An 18,196-nucleotide genomic window follows, 5' to 3' on the forward strand; every position below is an offset into this window, starting at 1 on the left:
TTTAGAATTTAAATTAATTTATTTTTGTAATTATGTTATAGGTATGAAATTTCAATTTTCTGTATAACTATTTCATAAAGAACTTTAACTGTCCACATTTAAGGGAAGTATTTCTTTGCGGTTATATTATTATTTTTTATCCATAACTAATACTTTGTTTAAAAGTACCAAATCTAATACTTAGGTTTGAGTAATCAGTAGAAAAGGTTTTAATTTTTAGGTGAAAAAGTTTTGTATGAAAAAAATGAATTTTATAGATTTTTTCAAGACATAGAATCAGAACATTTGTATCATATTTATTTATTGTAAAATGTAAACTATACATTATAAACAAAATTTTATCTTTCTTCATATTTTTTTATAATCACTTTGTTCTTTAATTTTAAAATAAATTAGTTTTCTTTTGCCTTCTGATTTAAAATATTATTTTTTAGTTTAAATTTAATGTTATCAATATATTTAAAATATCGAATAAAATAAAAAGCTCCAGTTTTTTATTCCGCAAAAATGACTGTGAGGAGGAGTTTACAAAAATTTACATATCTTTCTCCACCCAAAATTTAAACTGATAAAGTTTGGAAATTATTTAAAAAATATAAATAAATAAACTGAAATTTTATACCAGTACCCACAAATTAAGGATATTTCCGTGATTTTTCCTCTTTCATCATATTCGACCATCACGAACAACCCCTCTAAGTTACTCACTGCTCATTAATTTCAATGTCACAAAAACGTGAACTATGCAAAAAAGGTTACCGAAAACTACCAAAGGAAAGTGAAAGAGAATTATAGGTTTCAGTGTCAATTATAATTTTAATTTCCATTTACGTTTTTCTCAGATCCGATTTTCAGTTTTCCCACTCAATCGCATTTCCACGCCAATGAAACTCCTTGAAAACCTTGCCATTTTTTATTTGCACTTTTTGATTTCCGTTTCGTAAGGGAAAAGAAGTGAGGATGTTCAGATTGGAGCAGGAGAAGATCCGCAAACGAATTTGATTCTCAAATTGTTCTTCGAATTTCGATTGCGAAGGTGTTGCCATGGCCGAAGCTCTCTCGGTGATTCCGCCCGCCGTGCTTCGTAACCTCGCCGACAAGCTCTACGAGAAGCGCAAGAATGCAGCACTGGAGGTTGTTTTCTGTTAAAAAAAAATCGTGACTTTTGTTCTTTTTTTTCCCTCCTGTTTTCAATTTCGTGAGTTTTGAGTACATTGATGATTTTAAAGGGTTTTGTGTTATTACTATTATTATTATTATAGGTTGAGGGGATAGTGAAGCAGCTTGCTTCTGCTGGGGATCATGATAGGATAGTTGCTGTGATCAGTTTGTTGACTACTGAATTCACTTATTCGCCACAGGCAAATCACCGTAAGGTAGTGCTAATTATGTTTTTTTAATCTTTAATTTGGGTTAATTCTAGCTTGAATTTAATAACTTGAGCATTTTTTTTTTAAATTTAATTTATTGAAGGGAGGGTTGATAAGCTTAGCTGCTGCCACTGTTGGGTTGACAATTGAAGCTGCTCAGCATCTCGAGGTAAGGGGATGCCCATCACTTGCTATTTTTGTCATATTAAATTACTCAAATTTCATTTTGGGTGGTGTACCTTAGAAGCTTGGTACTGTTCACTGGTTGGGATTATTTCCTATAACATGGGATTAAGGATTTCTCAAATAACCTTTTGATGCTCTTTAATTTTGGATTAATTTGATTTTATCTTGGTATTATGGGTATGGGTAATTTATTAAAAGGTAATGGTTTTATTTTCTGCCAATGGTTGAAATAAAAATAAGATACTTGTTACTTACTTTGACTTGATAAGTTATGTCAGAACTGTATGTATTTTCATCAGTTCAGACCTATGAATCAGAAGCTCTCTAGGGGATACCGTTTTCAAATTTGCTATATATGGCATAAAGTTACTAACTTTTCAGCTTCGAAGGTGTTTACATTTTAGATGTATATCTATACCAGTAATTTTGGATATATGCAATAATATTCATCAAAACTATTTGTCCTGTAATTCATAAGCAGATATGATGACCTTTTGCAGTAGTTTTAAACATTCTTTAGTCGGGATTTTTCTAGCATCTGTAGCACTAGGCACTTTGAAAACCACAGCACTATGAAACTGCAATTTCAAGCATGTCACTGAATGAAATATAATAGGTGTAGCTTCACTGTAGTTATTGACATGAAACATGCTAATTACTTTTGAATGCTAGTTCTCTTTTTTATGTTTAAGCTAATCTTCCCATGGGTCAAAATTTTAGGATGAGGTTTAATAAACCAAAAGTTATTATTTAAACTAGAATGATGAAATTGATGTGTGTATACATTTTTGACAGCTAATTGTACCTCCTGTATTGAATTCCTTTGCCGATCAAGATAGCAGAGTTCGTTATTATGCTTGTGAAGCATTATACAACATAGCAAAGGTGGGGATCAATTCTGCTTACCTATATAAACCGTCAATACTGTAATGTACAATTCTCCAATGTCATCACGTTTTGATGCTAGGTTGTGAGAGGAGATTTTATTATATTCTTCAACCAGATCTTTGATGCCTTATGCAAGCTTTCTGCAGACTCAGATGCCAATGTACAAAGTGCTGCACATCTCTTAGACCGACTTGTAAAGGTATAATAAACTTCTCCTGAACTTGAACAATCCTTTGGCATATTTACTCGAGTGCATAGCTGCGCATATCATATGTTTTCTGAATATGTATTATTGATCTAATAATGATTTGAATTACTGTTCCTTTTGATCAACTAATGATTAAATGCTACTTTATTCAAACAGGATATTGTGACTGAAAGTGATCAGTTCAGGTGCACATCTTACATCTGTGCTGTATGTTTTTCTGCACGACTGTATCCTGTTGGGTTTTAAATTTCGAAAGAGCCATGAATACCTAGATTTCTGACTGATTTGTAATGCTTCATGCTCCCCCATTTTAATCTCTTGATTATCAGTATTGAAGAATTTATACCATTGCTGAGGGAGCGCATGAATGTTTTGAATCCATATGTTCGTCAGTTTTTGGTTGGATGGATTACTGTCTTGGACAGTGTCCCAGATATTGACATGCTGGGCTTTCTTCCTGATTTTCTTGATGGTAAGTCTATTGGTTGAAGAATCATTTTTTACATTTTTATTCTCTTGACAAACTCCATGTAAACTAGTTAATCTTCATCAACATCTCAGGTTTGTTTAATATGCTGAGTGATTCAAGTCATGAAATACGTCAGCAGGCTGATTCAGCTCTTTCGGAGTTTCTTCAAGAGATTAAAAATTCACCAGTAAGGCTTCTGACAATGTATCTTTTTTCCTTTTCATTTGAATATATTCAGATCGCAATTCTTTGCTTTGGGCCCTGTTTTTCTGCTTTTAGTTTCCTGGTTAGGGTTTACTACTGCCATTTTCTGCTTTTATATGTTTTCCATTGTTTAGGTTTCATTCATGTTGATTGTCTTTCCCCCCATCCTTGCATTTTTTAGGTTTCATCTATTTGCTCACTTCTTCCTGTGTTGTACAAGTGTGCACCATTTTCACCTAATATATTGAAACAAAAGCAACATGTTTTGTTTATTTGTCATTTTCTGACTCAAGCAGTGGTACTCTTAAAGTCTGTAGATTATGGTCGAATGGCTGAAATACTGGTACAAAGGGCAGGTTCTCCAGATGAATTTACTAGGTTAACAGCTATCACGTGGGTGAGTTGTGTTGCAATGTTTTGGCTTGTTTAACAAGTTTTTATTGTAATCAAACTTTTGTTTAGTGTTGACATCTTGTCAAAGTTATTATGAATTGTTGTTCATTATTATTTTCCTTAAACTGTGCTTTCTTGTTTTAACAGATAAATGAGTTTGTTAAACTTGGTGGAGATCAGCTTGTTCCATATTATGCTGACATTCTTGGAGCCATTTTGCCGTGCATATCTGATAAAGAAGAGAAAATTAGAGTGGTAGGCTTACTGGAGTTTTCACTCTTTCCCTGTCTTTACCATTTTTTTTGGTAATTTACCTTTTTTATTCTCTGTTTTGTATGATGTTTAATTTTGGTGTTGCCTGCATTGGAAAGCAAGGATTTAGAACTCTTTTGTGGCTTATGTATAAGGTTGCTCGTGAAACCAATGAAGAGCTACGTGGAATCAAGGCTGATCCAGCTGACGCATTTGATGTAGGAGCAATCCTGTCCATTGCTAGGAGGTGTAGTTTTTTCTGAAAATTGCTGCTTTTCAATTATGATTGAGGGCCTGTTTAGTTTAGCCGACTCTATTTTGCAATGTTTATTCCGGAGAATGATTTTGGAAATGATTTGACTGGTTAGGCAACTATCTAGTGAATGGGAGGCTACTCGAATTGAAGCTTTGCACTGGATGTCGACCCTTTTATCCAGACACCGTAGTGAGGTGATTTGATTGAATTCAGCTTTTATTGTTATATTTTGAGGATACTATTATTATATGGAATGAATCTAGTCTCTTAATATGCTTATTTGGAATCTTTGTTATAGATCTCGATTCCACACCTGTTTGGATATTTCAGGAATCTTTAGAAACATTGTGTTGTTTATGTCTTCTACCATTATTAGGGTTTAGGGTCTAGGGTGCCTTGCCGCACATCTTACATCCCATTTATGGCACTCTTACTTTTTTCTTTGATTATCACTCTTAAACTCTAAGAAACAGAGAAACATAGAGCTAAGACTGTATTACAAGATAGCACGAGGGCTTTATTTATATTTGATAAAAAGGAATCAGTAATACATGTATAATCAAGATATTCTTGATTATATTGGATCAGTTTCTTATTTTTATAACTACAGCAATCACTCAAAAAACACAAATACAGTTTGTACCAACTTATTTTTTGGGCTGTGAAAGCATGATAGTTCTAAATAGTAGCTATGTTGTGTTGTCCGTGCGTCAAACATGTATTTGTGTTGGACACTTGACATATTTTTTCTTATTGCACTGCAACACACAAATACGTATGAGGCGAACTTATTTTTTGGTGTTATGAAAGCACTATACATCTAAATATTGGCCATGATATATTATCCATTTTTCAAACATGTAATCATGTTGGGCATGGCATGGAGACTCAAAACATCTTTACCTGCATTTTACAACTCTTATCACTTTTAGTTTTTACAACTCTTATTCCAATAGAAATTGAAATACTACAATATTAAGATAAATTGTAACAGTTAATTAATTATGTTTAGAATAATTCAAGTTCATTTTTAGAATAAATCCTCTTGTGTTAAGAATTTTATTTTATGTTAATTTTAATTACGTTTATGGTTTTGTTAACCTTATCCCTTTGCTAATTTGAAGCAATTGCAGATGGAAAGTTGTTTGTTGGACAATAAAATATTTTTTATAGTAGATATACTAAATTAAAAATTATTTTCCTCCAAAGAGAAACCATCCACCTGTAATTGCTGAAATCAGTTATAAGGACTGATGCCAACAAAACTGCTAATTTTATGCATATTATATATTGCCATGACCTGCATTGTTTTTATAAAATTTTGTCTCCATTTTGTGTTGTATCCTTGTCCATGTATGTCCCTTGCAGTACCTGCGCCTTCTAGTTTCACAATCTTTTCCTGTTCGTGTAAAAAATATTCCTCATTGACATCTCCCCTTTTGAATTATTACTTTTTCAATTTGTGTGAAATGTTTTAATTGTGTTATTCTGTTATGTCTGTGCTCACTATTGGCTTTCGTTGTCTGAATCAGGTTTTGATATTTCTGAATGACATATTTGATACCCTACTCAAAGCACTTTCAGATTCTTCTGATAAGGTAGCGTCCTGGTGATAACTTTTTTGTTTCTATTTCTTTTTCATCAAATCATAAAATTGATTTCTTGTAATCTTTGTGAAAATGTCTAATGAAGTTGTGTTTCTAACTGTACCTTTATAGTGTTAACCAACATAGATAAGTTATAGTGTGCATATATCATTTCAACTTGACCAATCACAATTAGTTGAGATGCTAAGTTGCTAACCACCCTAACTCAGGTGTGTGGTGTGACCTAGGATTTCTGTTCTCTTATGATCTCTCAAGCCCTTTATATACATAAGAAACAAAATAGTGCATTTTTGGTCCCAATTGTAAGAAAATAGACTCACTTTCAGGTGTATTAATAGTTAAACTCCTTTTATATCCCTAATTTATTGTGAGCTCTATTAGTAAAACACCAAGTCTTTCCCTAAACCCTAAACCTATGCAAGTGGGTGTATTCATTGATGGGAGAAATTATATCTCAAGTTATGTATAGTGTTAGTAATTATGACGACTACTTAAAACCATTTAGTTGTGTGCATTTTTAGAGTAAATTAACTAAACCAATTTCGTTATTCTTGATGGATTAAGTATTTGTTCTTTTTTCATATTAAGGGCTGGGGAGAGTATTATTTACGGGTCAAAACATTACAATTTGTTCTAGAGTAAATTATATTGGCATACTTTGAGATTTTCTCAAATTAAACTGAGATCCTAGTTTTTATTTTTAAAATCTACAAAAGTATCCCCTTTGTTTTAAACAATTATATTTCTCTACCTTTTGCATTATACACGCACCTCCTTAAGTTTTAGAATCATACTGTTGCAACCCCTAATAAGGGAGGTCATTGTAATGGTGAAAAAAGCAGGAGGTGAAAGTGTAATTTGAGAAAATCACAGGGGGTTCATTCTATCTTACTCAGACAAAAGAGATTGGGCAGTTTTTTCTTTTTTGGTTGGGGAGACTTCAAATCCCTTTTTAGCTTCTCATCACAGTACATTCTCAGACAAAATGAACAAGACCATTCAGCACATACCCTACTGGAGGAAGGAGTAAATTATCATATGGCACTGCAAGCCATATTATAATGGGAAAACATGATGTTTGGTAATGCTTCAGTTACCTAGATAATGATTAAAAGCTGGCAGTTGCCCTTTCCCTTTCCATCCTCCAATGGTTCTCATGTCTAGTACTAGGCCATTGTGTATCATCATTTGTCTAAGATATACATTTTTCTAGAAAGAGAGAATGTGGATGATTATAAAATAAAATTGGAGAACGTCAGAAGGATGAGTGCAAAACACTGTTGCTTTAAAATTCAAATTTTATTTTTCACTTTTTCATATGGGAAGCTTGTCAGTTACAACTCTGCTGCATAATTGCTGATTAGGAGCAGTAACTTCTAGCAAGATGTCCTTACAAATACTCTGAAGTGATTTTTTTTAACTGAAAAAGTTGTGCGTGAAAATAAAGTGTATACTTGGTTTTCCTCGGAAGGCCGTATATATAAATATCTAGTATGTGCTGTCTTGACTGTTAAACAATATTTTAAATTTTTTATCAAATCATCCAGTTAAACTGGTTGAGATCGAATCAGCTATGTGTATGGTTTGAATATTATCTAGTTCAACCATAGTTTGATCATGATCTAACCGCAAATTTATGGTTAAACCAATTGAGTAATTACTTGGAGTTGATCTGACCAATAGTTTGAACATTGTCAGGTTCTTTCTATCTTTTGTTTGATCTTTAAAAGATTGCTTGAGTTTTGACTGGATAAAAAAAAGTTGTAACTTTAGACTTTACCTTGTATGTTATTTGTGTAATTTGGGAAATTAATAATTCATTTGAATTGTCCTTGATTCATTTCACTTCGGTAATATTAAATAGGTTGTGCTTCTAGTTCTTGATGTTCATGCATGCATTGCAAGAGATCCCCTCCATTTCCGGCAGCTTGTTGCTTTTCTAGTGCACAGTTTCCAACTAGATAATTCCCTTTTGGAGAAGTAAGCTATTTTCTTTTATCCTACGAATTCTAGTTATAATTTCCTAAAATACGTTCTTACTACTAATATCCACTTTTTCATTCATTAAATTTTGTAATTTTATATTATAAATTCCAGGCGGGGTGCTTTGATAATTCGTCGCCTTTGTGTTCTTTTGAATGCTGAGAGAGTCTACCGGGAACTTTCTGCAATATTAGAAGGAGAATCTGATTTGGAATTTGCATCAATTATGGTTCAGGTTTGTGACTTTTCCAAGTGCTAAACACTACCTGCAGTGTATTTTCTTTGTTTTTATTGTGAAATTCGTTTGATTTTATTCAGTCTTACACATCTCACTGATGGAAAATGTGGATTTACTGAGCATTCATGCTTAATAGACAATACCCTTAATTTGATCCTCCAAAGTTGTCTGTCACCATAGTAAACCTTCAACAAATCAGATAAGTTTCTAAAGGATTTTCTTGGTTGCAAAATTAATCCCCAAAACTTCAAGTTGTTACTCAATCCCTCAGATATTTTTTTAACACTGCTTTAATCATCCATAAAGACTGATATGGTGACGTTTTAGTTTTTTCCTTTAATATTCTTGTTTTGAACCACTTTAGTCCTCCATAATGACCAATATGATGACATTTTAGATCTCATGGGATTAGTTGGGTGACAGATTAGATCTTTGAAGCTCTAAATTGACAACAAAATGTTGAGGTCTAATATTTTGGTAATTTTGATTTTTAGTGACTGAATTACTGACCCAAATTTTAAAAAAAGTAATATGGTGACTCAACTTTGGAGTACTAAATGGATGGATTTTACTTTTTAAAATAACATTGTTTTGTAATGGAATTTTAATCTTGAGATTTCAAAGATCAAAGCTTATGCTATTTGGCTGGAAAATGTTTTTGTTTTATTTATTTCCAAAAATGTGCAATGTTGGCTTCAATCTATTTTATGGAATTGAAGTTAATAACTTATGTTAAGGTTAACTTCCTAGATGGTGTTGGGATGAACAGTTTTTGGATGCTATTTTCAATATTATTAATTTTTGTTGCTTGTTTCCTTTTTTGTTCCATTGTATTTCTTTTTCCTTTTCTTTAGTCTGAAGGTAAACTGTCCCATGTAATGAAGCAGTATTCATCTGCATTTATTTTTCCCCTTTCTAAAATATTTCAGGCTTTGAATTTGATCTTACTTACATCATCAGAATTATCTGAGATTCGAGATCTTTTGAAGCAATCACTTGTAACTCCTTCCGGGAAGGACCTATATGATGCTCTGTATGCCTCCTGGTGTCATTCTCCAATGGCAATTATAAGTCTATGCTTTTTAGCTCAGGTAGGTCTCTCTAATGAGATTCTGATTATATGCCCTCCAAGTTTCTTTCTTTCTCTAGCAAATGCACAAGTGCCTCACACACTCATTGTAAACAGTTTCGTTTTGTTGATACTATATAACATTTTAGTAAAATAAAAGTTGTCTTCCTGAACAGACCTACCAACATGCCAGTACTGTGATTCAGTCACTGGTGGAGGAGGATATTAATGTCAAACTTTTGGTCCAACTGGATAAATTGATCCGCTTGATGGAAACTCCTATCTTTGCCTATCTTCGATTGCAGGTGCATATTCAATACATTCAATGCATGTTTCGTATATTTTGTATCTTTTAATTCTTGGAATAACATATATTTTGTACTTGATCTGGTAAAATATGAATAGATTATGTAATATAAACCCTGACTAAAGTTCTAGACTAGAGGAGAGAAGTGCAGTGTACACACCTCACACACACTCACATACAGCACACTCACAACTCACATCTAAATACAAATACAATAATTCTAACACTCCCCCTCAAGCTAGAGCATACATATTGTATGTACTAAGCTTGGAATAGATGAACTCGGTGTTGAACTAGATGATTTGTCTTCAAGAGTGTGAGGCAAACATAGATGGACAACAGCAGCTTGTGAAACTTCAACTTCAAAAGTGGATGAAGGAAAGCATTGGTGGCCAATGACAAACTGCAAGGACTGATTCTCCAATCAATGATGGATGAGTGACGGGATCAACAGTGGTAGCTGAAAGCTAAGAGCTACAAAACTGCAGGGACTACACTAAATCCTCATCAATGATGGCTGGGTGACGGGATCAACAGTAGTAGCTGAAATCTACAAAACTGCAGGGACTACATCCATATACATGTGACTTGCAGTGTCTTGGAAACGTACTCCCCCTTAGTGTGAACGGCGGAAATGTGGAATATCACAGTTGCTGGACCACTAAAAATAGAAACAAAATATTAAGCTATAATACTGAAACAAAGGCATCAAAGATCCAAATTGGAGGTCCAAAATTCTTTGCTGGACAACTCCCAAGTGGTGATACGTAGCAGTGTATCACAAGAAGATCGGGCTAACTCTAGCACCGAACAGCGGCAAACTGTGCAAGAAGATCGGGCTAACTCTAGCACCGAACCGCGGCTGTGCCGAACAGCAGCAAATAGTGCAAGAACATCGGCAAACTTCGCTTGGACAACGACAAAACGGCGCTGGACAGCGGAAACGGCACCTGGACAGCGGTCAATAGTGGCTGGACAGTGGTCAAAAGGGGCCTGGACAGCGACAAACGGTATCGGAAAGCAGAAAAACGGCGCGTGGACAGCGGCATACCGCGCGGACAGCGACAGACCGCGCGGACAGCGGAAACGGCACCTGGACAGCAGCAGACGGCGCGGACAGCGGCAAACAATGACTGGACAGTGGCAAACGGCGCCTGGTCAGCGGCACACGGCGTCGGACAGTTGCAAAACGGCGCCTGGACACCAACGGCAGAGACGAAGATGGCAGCAACGGCTGCTCTGATGGTCGAAACAAAGAGAGGGAGCTCCGACGACGGCTATGGAGGTGTCGCGGGGAAACTCCGGCACCGGGAAGGCGGCGCGTGCAGAACACGCGGCCGAGACTGGCCGAGAAGAAGCGGCGCGTGACAGCTGGTGCGGAGGTTTCGGACGCCGGCACCGGTGGGGTTGGTCGTCGCGTGAAGAGGCGAGCCAGATCCAGTGGTCGCTGGTCGGAACGGTGACGGTGGCCGGCGACAAGGCGGCGCGTGGCTATACGCGTCCGAGATCTACCGGAAAGAGGAGCCGCGTGGAGGCGCGTTGAGAGGAATCTGGTGTTGTCTCTGGCGGGGTTGGCCGTCGCTCGAGGAGACGCTCCAGATCTGCTGGTCACCGGTCGAAACGGTGACGGCCGGCGGCGGACTGGCCGGAAAGAAGAGCTCCGTGGCGGCGCGTTCGGAGGATTCTGGTCCTGTCTCCGGTAGGGTTGGCCGTCGCTCAAGGAGACGGTCCAGATCCGATGGTCACCCGTCGAAACTGTGACGGTGGCCGGCGGCGGCGGCGGCAGCGGCGGCGGCGGTGGCGACGGAGTCAGCAGCGATGGCAGCGGAAAGTGGCGGCGACAGCAGTGGCACACTCGGTCTGAACGGGTGCGCAGAGAAGAAGAGAAAATGGAATTTGAGGGCTGTCACCGGAAACTGTAGGGGCTGCCGGCGGCCATGGCGGCCGGCCGCCGGCAGACAGTAGAGACCCTAGAGGTAGATCAGAGAACCTGCTCTGATACCATGTGAAAATGGTATTGTATTGAATGAAATGATTCTCTTACCTATTACACCCCTTCACTTAATCCTATACTTATAGGAGTAAGTGAGTGGTACACACCTCACACACACTCACATACAGCACACTCACAACTCACATCTAAATACAAATACAATAATTCTAACACTCCCCCTCAAGCTAGAGCATACATATTGTATGTACTAAGCTTGGAATAGATGAACTCGGTGTTGAACTAGATGATTTGTCTTCAAGAGTGTGAGGCAAACATAGATGGACAACAGCAGCTTGTGAAACTTCATCCTCAAAAGTGGATGAAGGAAAGCATTGGTGGCCAATGACAAACTGCAAGGACTGATTCTCCAATCAATGATGGATGAGTGACGGGATCAACAGTGGTAGCTGAAAGCTAAGAGCTACAAAACTGCAGGGACTACACTAAATCCTCATCAATGATGGCTGGGTGACGGGATCAACAGTAGTAGCTGAAATCTACAAAACTGCAGGGACTACATCCATATACATGTGACTTGCAGTGTCTTGGAAACGTAATAGGTATAGGATTAAGTGAAGGGGTGTAATAGGTAAGAGAATCATTTCATTCAATACAATACCATTTTCACATCTAAATACAAATACAATAATTCTAACACATATATTTTGTACTTGATCTGGTAAAATATGATAGATATGTAATAGAAACTGAGAAAAGTTTCAGATAGAGGAGAGAATGCAGACATAGAATCAATTGTTCATAAGATTGGTAAACTGAGAGTACAAGTATCAGTTACATAGTATAACATAACAGACAGAACAACTGGCTGACAAACTGAGCAACTGATTAAACTTATCTAAACGGATAGATTCTATATCTCTAATAACACGGAGTTGTTGAATGGTGGAATATGTTTATTATTATTTTTTTGTTAAAATTTAAACAATTATGTTATTCCAATACCTGATGGTTTTTCATTAGGTTTCATTTATCTTATGACACTCCAAATACTAAATGGTTTTTGTTTGTATCAAACCTCCGTTGGCATTTATCATCCATAATATTACATCTGATGCGGTAAGTTTTTGTTTTTAACTTGAAAGGTGAAAGTTAGCATATTATTAGGATGAGTTCCCTAAATGGGCAGTACTCATAATTTATCTCACACTGTTTATCCTGTATGTTGAGCATTCCATATAAAATATGGTAATTGTAACTCCTAAATATTATGGATTGAATACCAAAGGGTGCATACTCAAAAGGAGCCTTGCTGTTTTATTTATCAAATTTTAATTACAGATCCCATTTTTGGAGTTTATTTACCATGCTATTCGCCACTCTAATAACTTATCACAATGGATATTGGAATGTTGTCCATATAGCATTTTTTGTGATGTGGAACCCTTTCACTTAGTGTTTGGTTCCCCTTTAAGGGAAGGAAAAATATAATACATCAGTTGTTGTAATTTGAAAGCCTGGTTGTTTCTATAAACATAAAATCGTATATAGGAATTTTTAATATGGTTCTCAATCCCTTTGTAGGTGTCCTTTATTGACAGAGGCACCTTATCTATTCATGTGCTCTTCCTCGTGTAAAAGTCTTTCATTTCCTCCCTGTTTGATATGATTAATTTTCTCTTGCATGAGATTCTGGTAAGGGATAATTATGTTTTAAATGGTTTCTCTCATGCTCTGAAGTCATTGTTTTGCAGCTTCTTGAACCTGGAAGATATATTTGGTTATTCAAGGCATTGTATGGTCTTCTGATGTTGCTTCCTCAGGTATCTCTGCAAATATTTCTCTTACCTGTTGAGAAGTTGTAGTTTCCTTGTATATATAGGATGTGTTCAAATATCCTTCTAAACATAGTATCTTGGAGGATCCAAAGAGATACTGTATTTTAACTGTATTTTTTTTTTGCTTATTTCAATTTCTTTTTTTCCAAGCATACGGATTTTGTTCCTTGATAATAGGATGACTGATAAAAATGTCATTCTTGTGATGCAAATTAATAAAAGACAGTATCTTTTTTCAACTTGGTAGCTGAGCTTGATCTTGGAGAGCTTTGTCATATCTTGGATGTTGGTTGGATTTAAACAAAATTTTTTGGACACTTGAATATGTTTAGTAATTACATTTTAATTGGGAAAAGAAGATTTGCACACCATGGTTGCAGTTTGCAAAAAACGAGACCTGTTTAAGATGGGTATACTAGCAGACTGTTTTCAGTGCATATTTGTTTTGTGGGTGCAGACTTAAATGAACAGGCCACTTCTACTCCCAGTGTTTAGGTCATGTGCCTACTTCCTGCAGGTCCCACTTGCCATTGACCACATTTATAGGGTTGCACACCATCTATTCCATTCAAAGGGCTGGTGTCAAGTAGTTCAGTTCCAAATTTGTCCTCGATCTACAACTTTTGTGACTTTGTTTTTAGTTGTGTTTTTGGGTATGCTATGTTTCTCAGTAATGGTTGACTGTTGCATCCTAATGATTTTCACTATGTGGTGGGTCCATATGTTTGTAATTATCTATAGTGGGGCGAAGGCCAATACATTCAAAAAAATTCTTAAGGACATTTGAGGTTTAGTCATATTGATGGAGGGGGTTCTCTCCCAAATCACCCAAAATTTGAGGGGTGGAACAGTGAAGATTCGCCTATAATGACCTGGGTGTGGTATTCTTTGGTTTTGGAAATAAGAAATAACTAAATGTTTTATCCTTTTGCACAAGAGATGTTGGATTGAGTGCAACCTTCTTTTTAGTTATATGTAACCGGCTTAGGCACATCTCTTTGTGTTTCTTATTGATAAATGCATAGCCCTGTGTGCTTTACACACATTAGGGATTCAACCTATGCCTCTGTTTTATTATAACATTTTTGAAGAAGGATTTTGTTGCATGCTAGCAGGAGTTTTGGTAAAACACAAGGTACTGGATAGGAATTTGGGTATTATGAGGTGCCTAAGTGTCACATCGAGTAGTATGAGATGCTAGCTAGAGTATTTAAATGGTTGGTTTTCCTCCCTTAACTGTTTAGCCTTTGAGGGTGGGCCTAAGTGCTTGGTATTTATTAGTCTTTGCATATCATTGACTAGAGATATGATCAAATAATGATACATAATTGTTGTAAATCTCACCTTAACAAGTCAGTTTTGTGAGATTGAGTTAGACTTAAATTCTATTTTCTTAAGACATATGTTGGTTAATCGCATCTAGGAAATGTTTTTGGCAGAAAATTTGGTGACTTGCTGGAGTGCAAAAGATAATCACTATCTTGTGTTGAAGTTGAGTGTCAACCTATGGCATAAGACATGTGAAGGGCTATGGATGGGGATCATTCTTGGTGATCTTAATTAAATTTGAGATCCCTGTGAAGTTATTTTGTGATAATAAGTCAATCATTGCACACAATCTAGTTCAACATAATGTAGCAAAACACGAAACATCGAACATTTTGTTAGAGAGAAGCTAGACAAGTGTATTATTGTTAAAAGTCATGTTCCTTTCAGATTCCAAGTGATTGATATTCTACTAAGGGGCTTCCTACTATTATATTCCAGGAACTTATAGACAATCTGAGAGGTGTTGGAATAAACTTAAATGGGCTGTTTTATGGGTAATAAATGTGTTTGGGGTTTTGTGTGTTTACAATTGGAGTGCAAAGGTCAGGAGTTTTATTGTCGTTAGTGTGTTGTGTTTTTGTAATAATTGTGTCTTGATAGTAGAGTTTAAAGCTTGGAGATGAAAAGCCAAACTGGAGTCTATATATTGTAATGATGTTTTCATGAATAATACACAAGACGTGAATCGGAATTACTCAGGTAGAAGCTTGTTGTCAACAAGAGGGATTGATATTCATTCACCAGTTTGAGTGTCCTTAATGCTAAAGTATCAAAGGAGATTGAAGATATTGTACTTTATTTCCTTATTTTCAAATTTGCACATTTCATATTTTAATGTTTGAGAAAATGTAAATTAATAAAGGTAGTATCTTTTGTGTCAGTAGCATTTTTTCATAGAGATGTTTGTCATGTTGGTAAGAATTATGATTTTTATGATGACTACTATTGTTGAAGATATCGTAAGAATTGTGATTTTTATGATGACTATTGTTGAAGATATTGTATTGTCGCTTAGACTAGATGATTTTCTGGAGTACATGCTTTGATGTTTATATATTAACTCTTTCAATACTATTTTGCAGCAAAGTTCCGCCTTTAAGATACTAAAAACTCGTTTAAAAGCCGTGCCATCGTATTCAAATAGTGGTGAGCAATTGAAGAGAACATCTTCTGGGGATCCCTACCAATTTCATAGCGTGCCTGATGGATTTCGAACCATTGAGGATGGTGTTGTTGTAGCCGAAGATGGTGGGAGCTCACGTAATGGAATAAATTTTGCTGCAAGGCTACAACAATTTCAGCAAATGCAGCGCCAGCATCGTGTGCTTGCCAAAACACGGGCAAAGTCACGCAATATTTCCACTTCATCGACAAAGGTTGCTGACCTCTTCATTCTGCCTATTGATTTTGCTCTTTTTGTTTTCTTGTTTCACTTAAGTTATGTAAAAATTCATAGAAGAAAGAGAATATTGGAAATGACGGTGAAGAGGCGATGGTGCCTGCTTTATAATCTCTTGACATAGTATATTTTCCTTCGTGTATCATGTTTGTCATTATTTGAGCTGTTATGCAGGAGCCAAAAAGAGAGGAAGAACCAATAAGAGCCCAGTCTGTTGAACGTAATGTTCCTTCAAGATCATTTAAGAGAGGTCTAGGGAAGCTACGCTTATAATTTTAATATTTTGCTTCTGCTCATTGAGTCTTGTCTAGAGAGTATGTGTACTTTGAAGGGGTTCGGTTATGATCTGTAAAATTGTAAATCATAGTAAAACTGTTCTAGAACATGATCTGTAAAATTGGGTGTTTATGATTCAAGATAAGCCTGGGCTTTTTTCCTTGGCTATTCTTTTGACTTTTGTACAACATGATACCCACGTGGTTCTGTTATTTTTTTTAATTATAACCACGTGGGCTAGAGGGAGATGATTTATACAGTAAAATAAATTATCTACCTGCTTATCAAACAAAATAAGGAATTAGCTACTTTCACGAAGAAACTGCACAATTAGGTAAAGTGTACTGTATATATAGTCATATACTTTTGTTTAATTTCATGACATCAAGTCTCTAATCTGGGTGAACAAATACAATTTTGTATTTGAGAAATCTTAAAAGCAGTAAATTTTAAGTTTAATTTAATTTTATAAACTTGATTGAAGATATAAAATTTGTATTTATTTTTATATTATGATTTGATTTAGTCTTTTGTTGATATGTATGGATGATTTGGGTTTAACCAATAAACCTTTTACTAGGAGTATGGGTTTAAGCAATAAACCTTCTCTAGCTCATTTTTCCTAGATAGGTTCTACCTTTTCAGGAAATAGTTGAACATTCAAAAGAAAGTCTTATTTTTATCCTTGTCGAAAGGGTGTTGCTCCCTCCACACCCTAAGTGTTTTGCATTTCTCTACTATTTTCTTTTATTCCAAAAAAATTCTACATCTTCTCACTATTTTCTTTTATTCCAAAAATACTTTACACTTTTCCACTATCCTCAATAATATTTTTCTTCCTCTTTCTGCATTAATGGAGCATTTATATGACTTAGATTTAAACTTGTGATATATTGTAAAATATAAAATTTAGAAGAAATTTCAATATTCAGAAGAAATTTTAATATTAGTGTTTTTACCACTTTCATTTTATAAACTTAAAAATTAGATGCAAATACAAAATAATAAACATAATAATATTAATAGTAAATAATATATTATTATTATTATATACTAACTTTATAATGATGAAAAAATTAAATAAATTCCAAATATTTAACAAATAACTTTTCTTTGATATTTTAAGTATTTAATAATATTTTTATATTATTTATCTAATAAATTAAATACTTTATTCAAGTTATTTGAGTCAAACATGTTGGTAAGTTAAAACATAATATAATGTTAAAAATTATAGATATTAAATGTAAAAAAAAACACACATATATATAAACATTTTTCTAGAAATTTAGAATAAAATTTTACCATTTATTAAGTAAGTTTAAGAAAAAAAAAATATTGACCAGTGTAAATAAAATTTTACAATATATGAAGTTTAAATCTGAGCCATGTGAATGCTCCATTAATGTGGAGAGAGAAAGAGAAAGATTGTTAAATATAATAATGAGGTGTAGAGTATTTTTGGAATAAAAGAAAATAGATTAGATTATTTTTGGAATAAAAATAAATAGTGATGAGATGCAGGAGCACTTGGTGATAGAGGGAGCAGCACCCTTCCTGGAATTACACCACCATTGATCTTATTTCACTTATTATACATCAATACTTACTCTGTTTTCATCTTCCGTTGCATTAATCATCGCGTGTTTGATTCAAATGAAAATTCCAATTCTTCATCAAGTGGTATCATAGTTGTTTAACTTTTGAATTTGTATTTTGTATGCCAAAGCTAATAAGTCTCACCATAGGTATGCACTTTTTGTTCATGTGTACACTGAAACAAATAAAGCCACCCAAGAATGGTTTTTTCCAATGAATAAAGTCAATCTCCATATTGAGGACAAATGGTTCTCAAGAGGGAGGAGATGATAACTTGGGTCTAACCAATGTACCTTGTACTAGGAGTATGACCAAGAAGGTTCAATCAGGATGGGAGGATGCCATAAAGAATGGACGATTACATTTGATCCTCA

General features: G+C 35.1%; 1 protein-coding gene across 2 annotated transcripts; it reads left to right on the forward strand.

Annotated features, from left to right (window-relative positions):
• The first annotated feature begins 670 nt into the window (after positions 1-670).
• Positions 671-16,499, forward strand: LOC124824220 (protein VAC14 homolog). Of its 2 annotated transcripts, none has more exons than XM_088110975.1 (20): positions 671-1,134; positions 1,263-1,376; positions 1,474-1,539; positions 2,352-2,441; positions 2,524-2,643; positions 2,809-2,837; positions 2,982-3,124; positions 3,214-3,308; positions 3,636-3,722; positions 3,866-3,973; positions 4,126-4,217; positions 4,339-4,420; positions 5,759-5,824; positions 7,698-7,813; positions 7,931-8,051; positions 8,984-9,145; positions 9,300-9,428; positions 12,966-13,015; positions 13,136-13,204; positions 15,631-15,768. In XM_088110975.1, the coding sequence occupies exons 1-19, from the start codon at positions 1,045-1,047 to the stop codon at positions 13,188-13,190; spliced, it is 1,815 nt and encodes a 604-aa protein (XP_087967101.1). In that variant the 5' UTR covers positions 671-1,044; the 3' UTR covers positions 13,191-13,204; positions 15,631-15,768. The 2 variants fall into 2 exon arrangements, with proteins under 2 accessions (XP_087967101.1, XP_047152584.2); XM_047296628.2 differs by lacking the exon at positions 12,966-13,015 and adding an exon at positions 16,122-16,499 and having other exon boundaries at positions 677-1,134; positions 15,631-15,924.
• Positions 16,500-18,196: the final 1,697 nt, after the last annotated feature.

Source organism: Vigna umbellata, chromosome 3 (assembly GCF_029865625.1).
Source record: "Vigna umbellata cultivar VRB3 chromosome 3, Vumbellata_1.0, whole genome shotgun sequence".
Classification (NCBI taxonomy): domain Eukaryota; kingdom Viridiplantae; phylum Streptophyta; class Magnoliopsida; order Fabales; family Fabaceae; genus Vigna; species Vigna umbellata.

What these genes read in the sequence shown, in the direction of transcription:
- LOC124824220 (XM_047296628.2), top strand. Translation starts at nt 1,045, where the DNA reads ATGGCCGAAGCTCTCTCGGTGATTCCGCCCGCCGTGCTTCGTAACCTC. An exon ending in TTGCCTATCTTCGATTGCAG is followed by an intron (nt 9,429 to 13,135) that starts GTGCATATTCAA and finishes ATTGTTTTGCAG; the next exon opens with CTTCTTGAACCTGGAAGATA. An exon ending in TTTCCACTTCATCGACAAAG is followed by an intron (nt 15,925 to 16,121) that starts GTTGCTGACCTC and finishes GCTGTTATGCAG; the next exon opens with GAGCCAAAAAGAGAGGAAGA.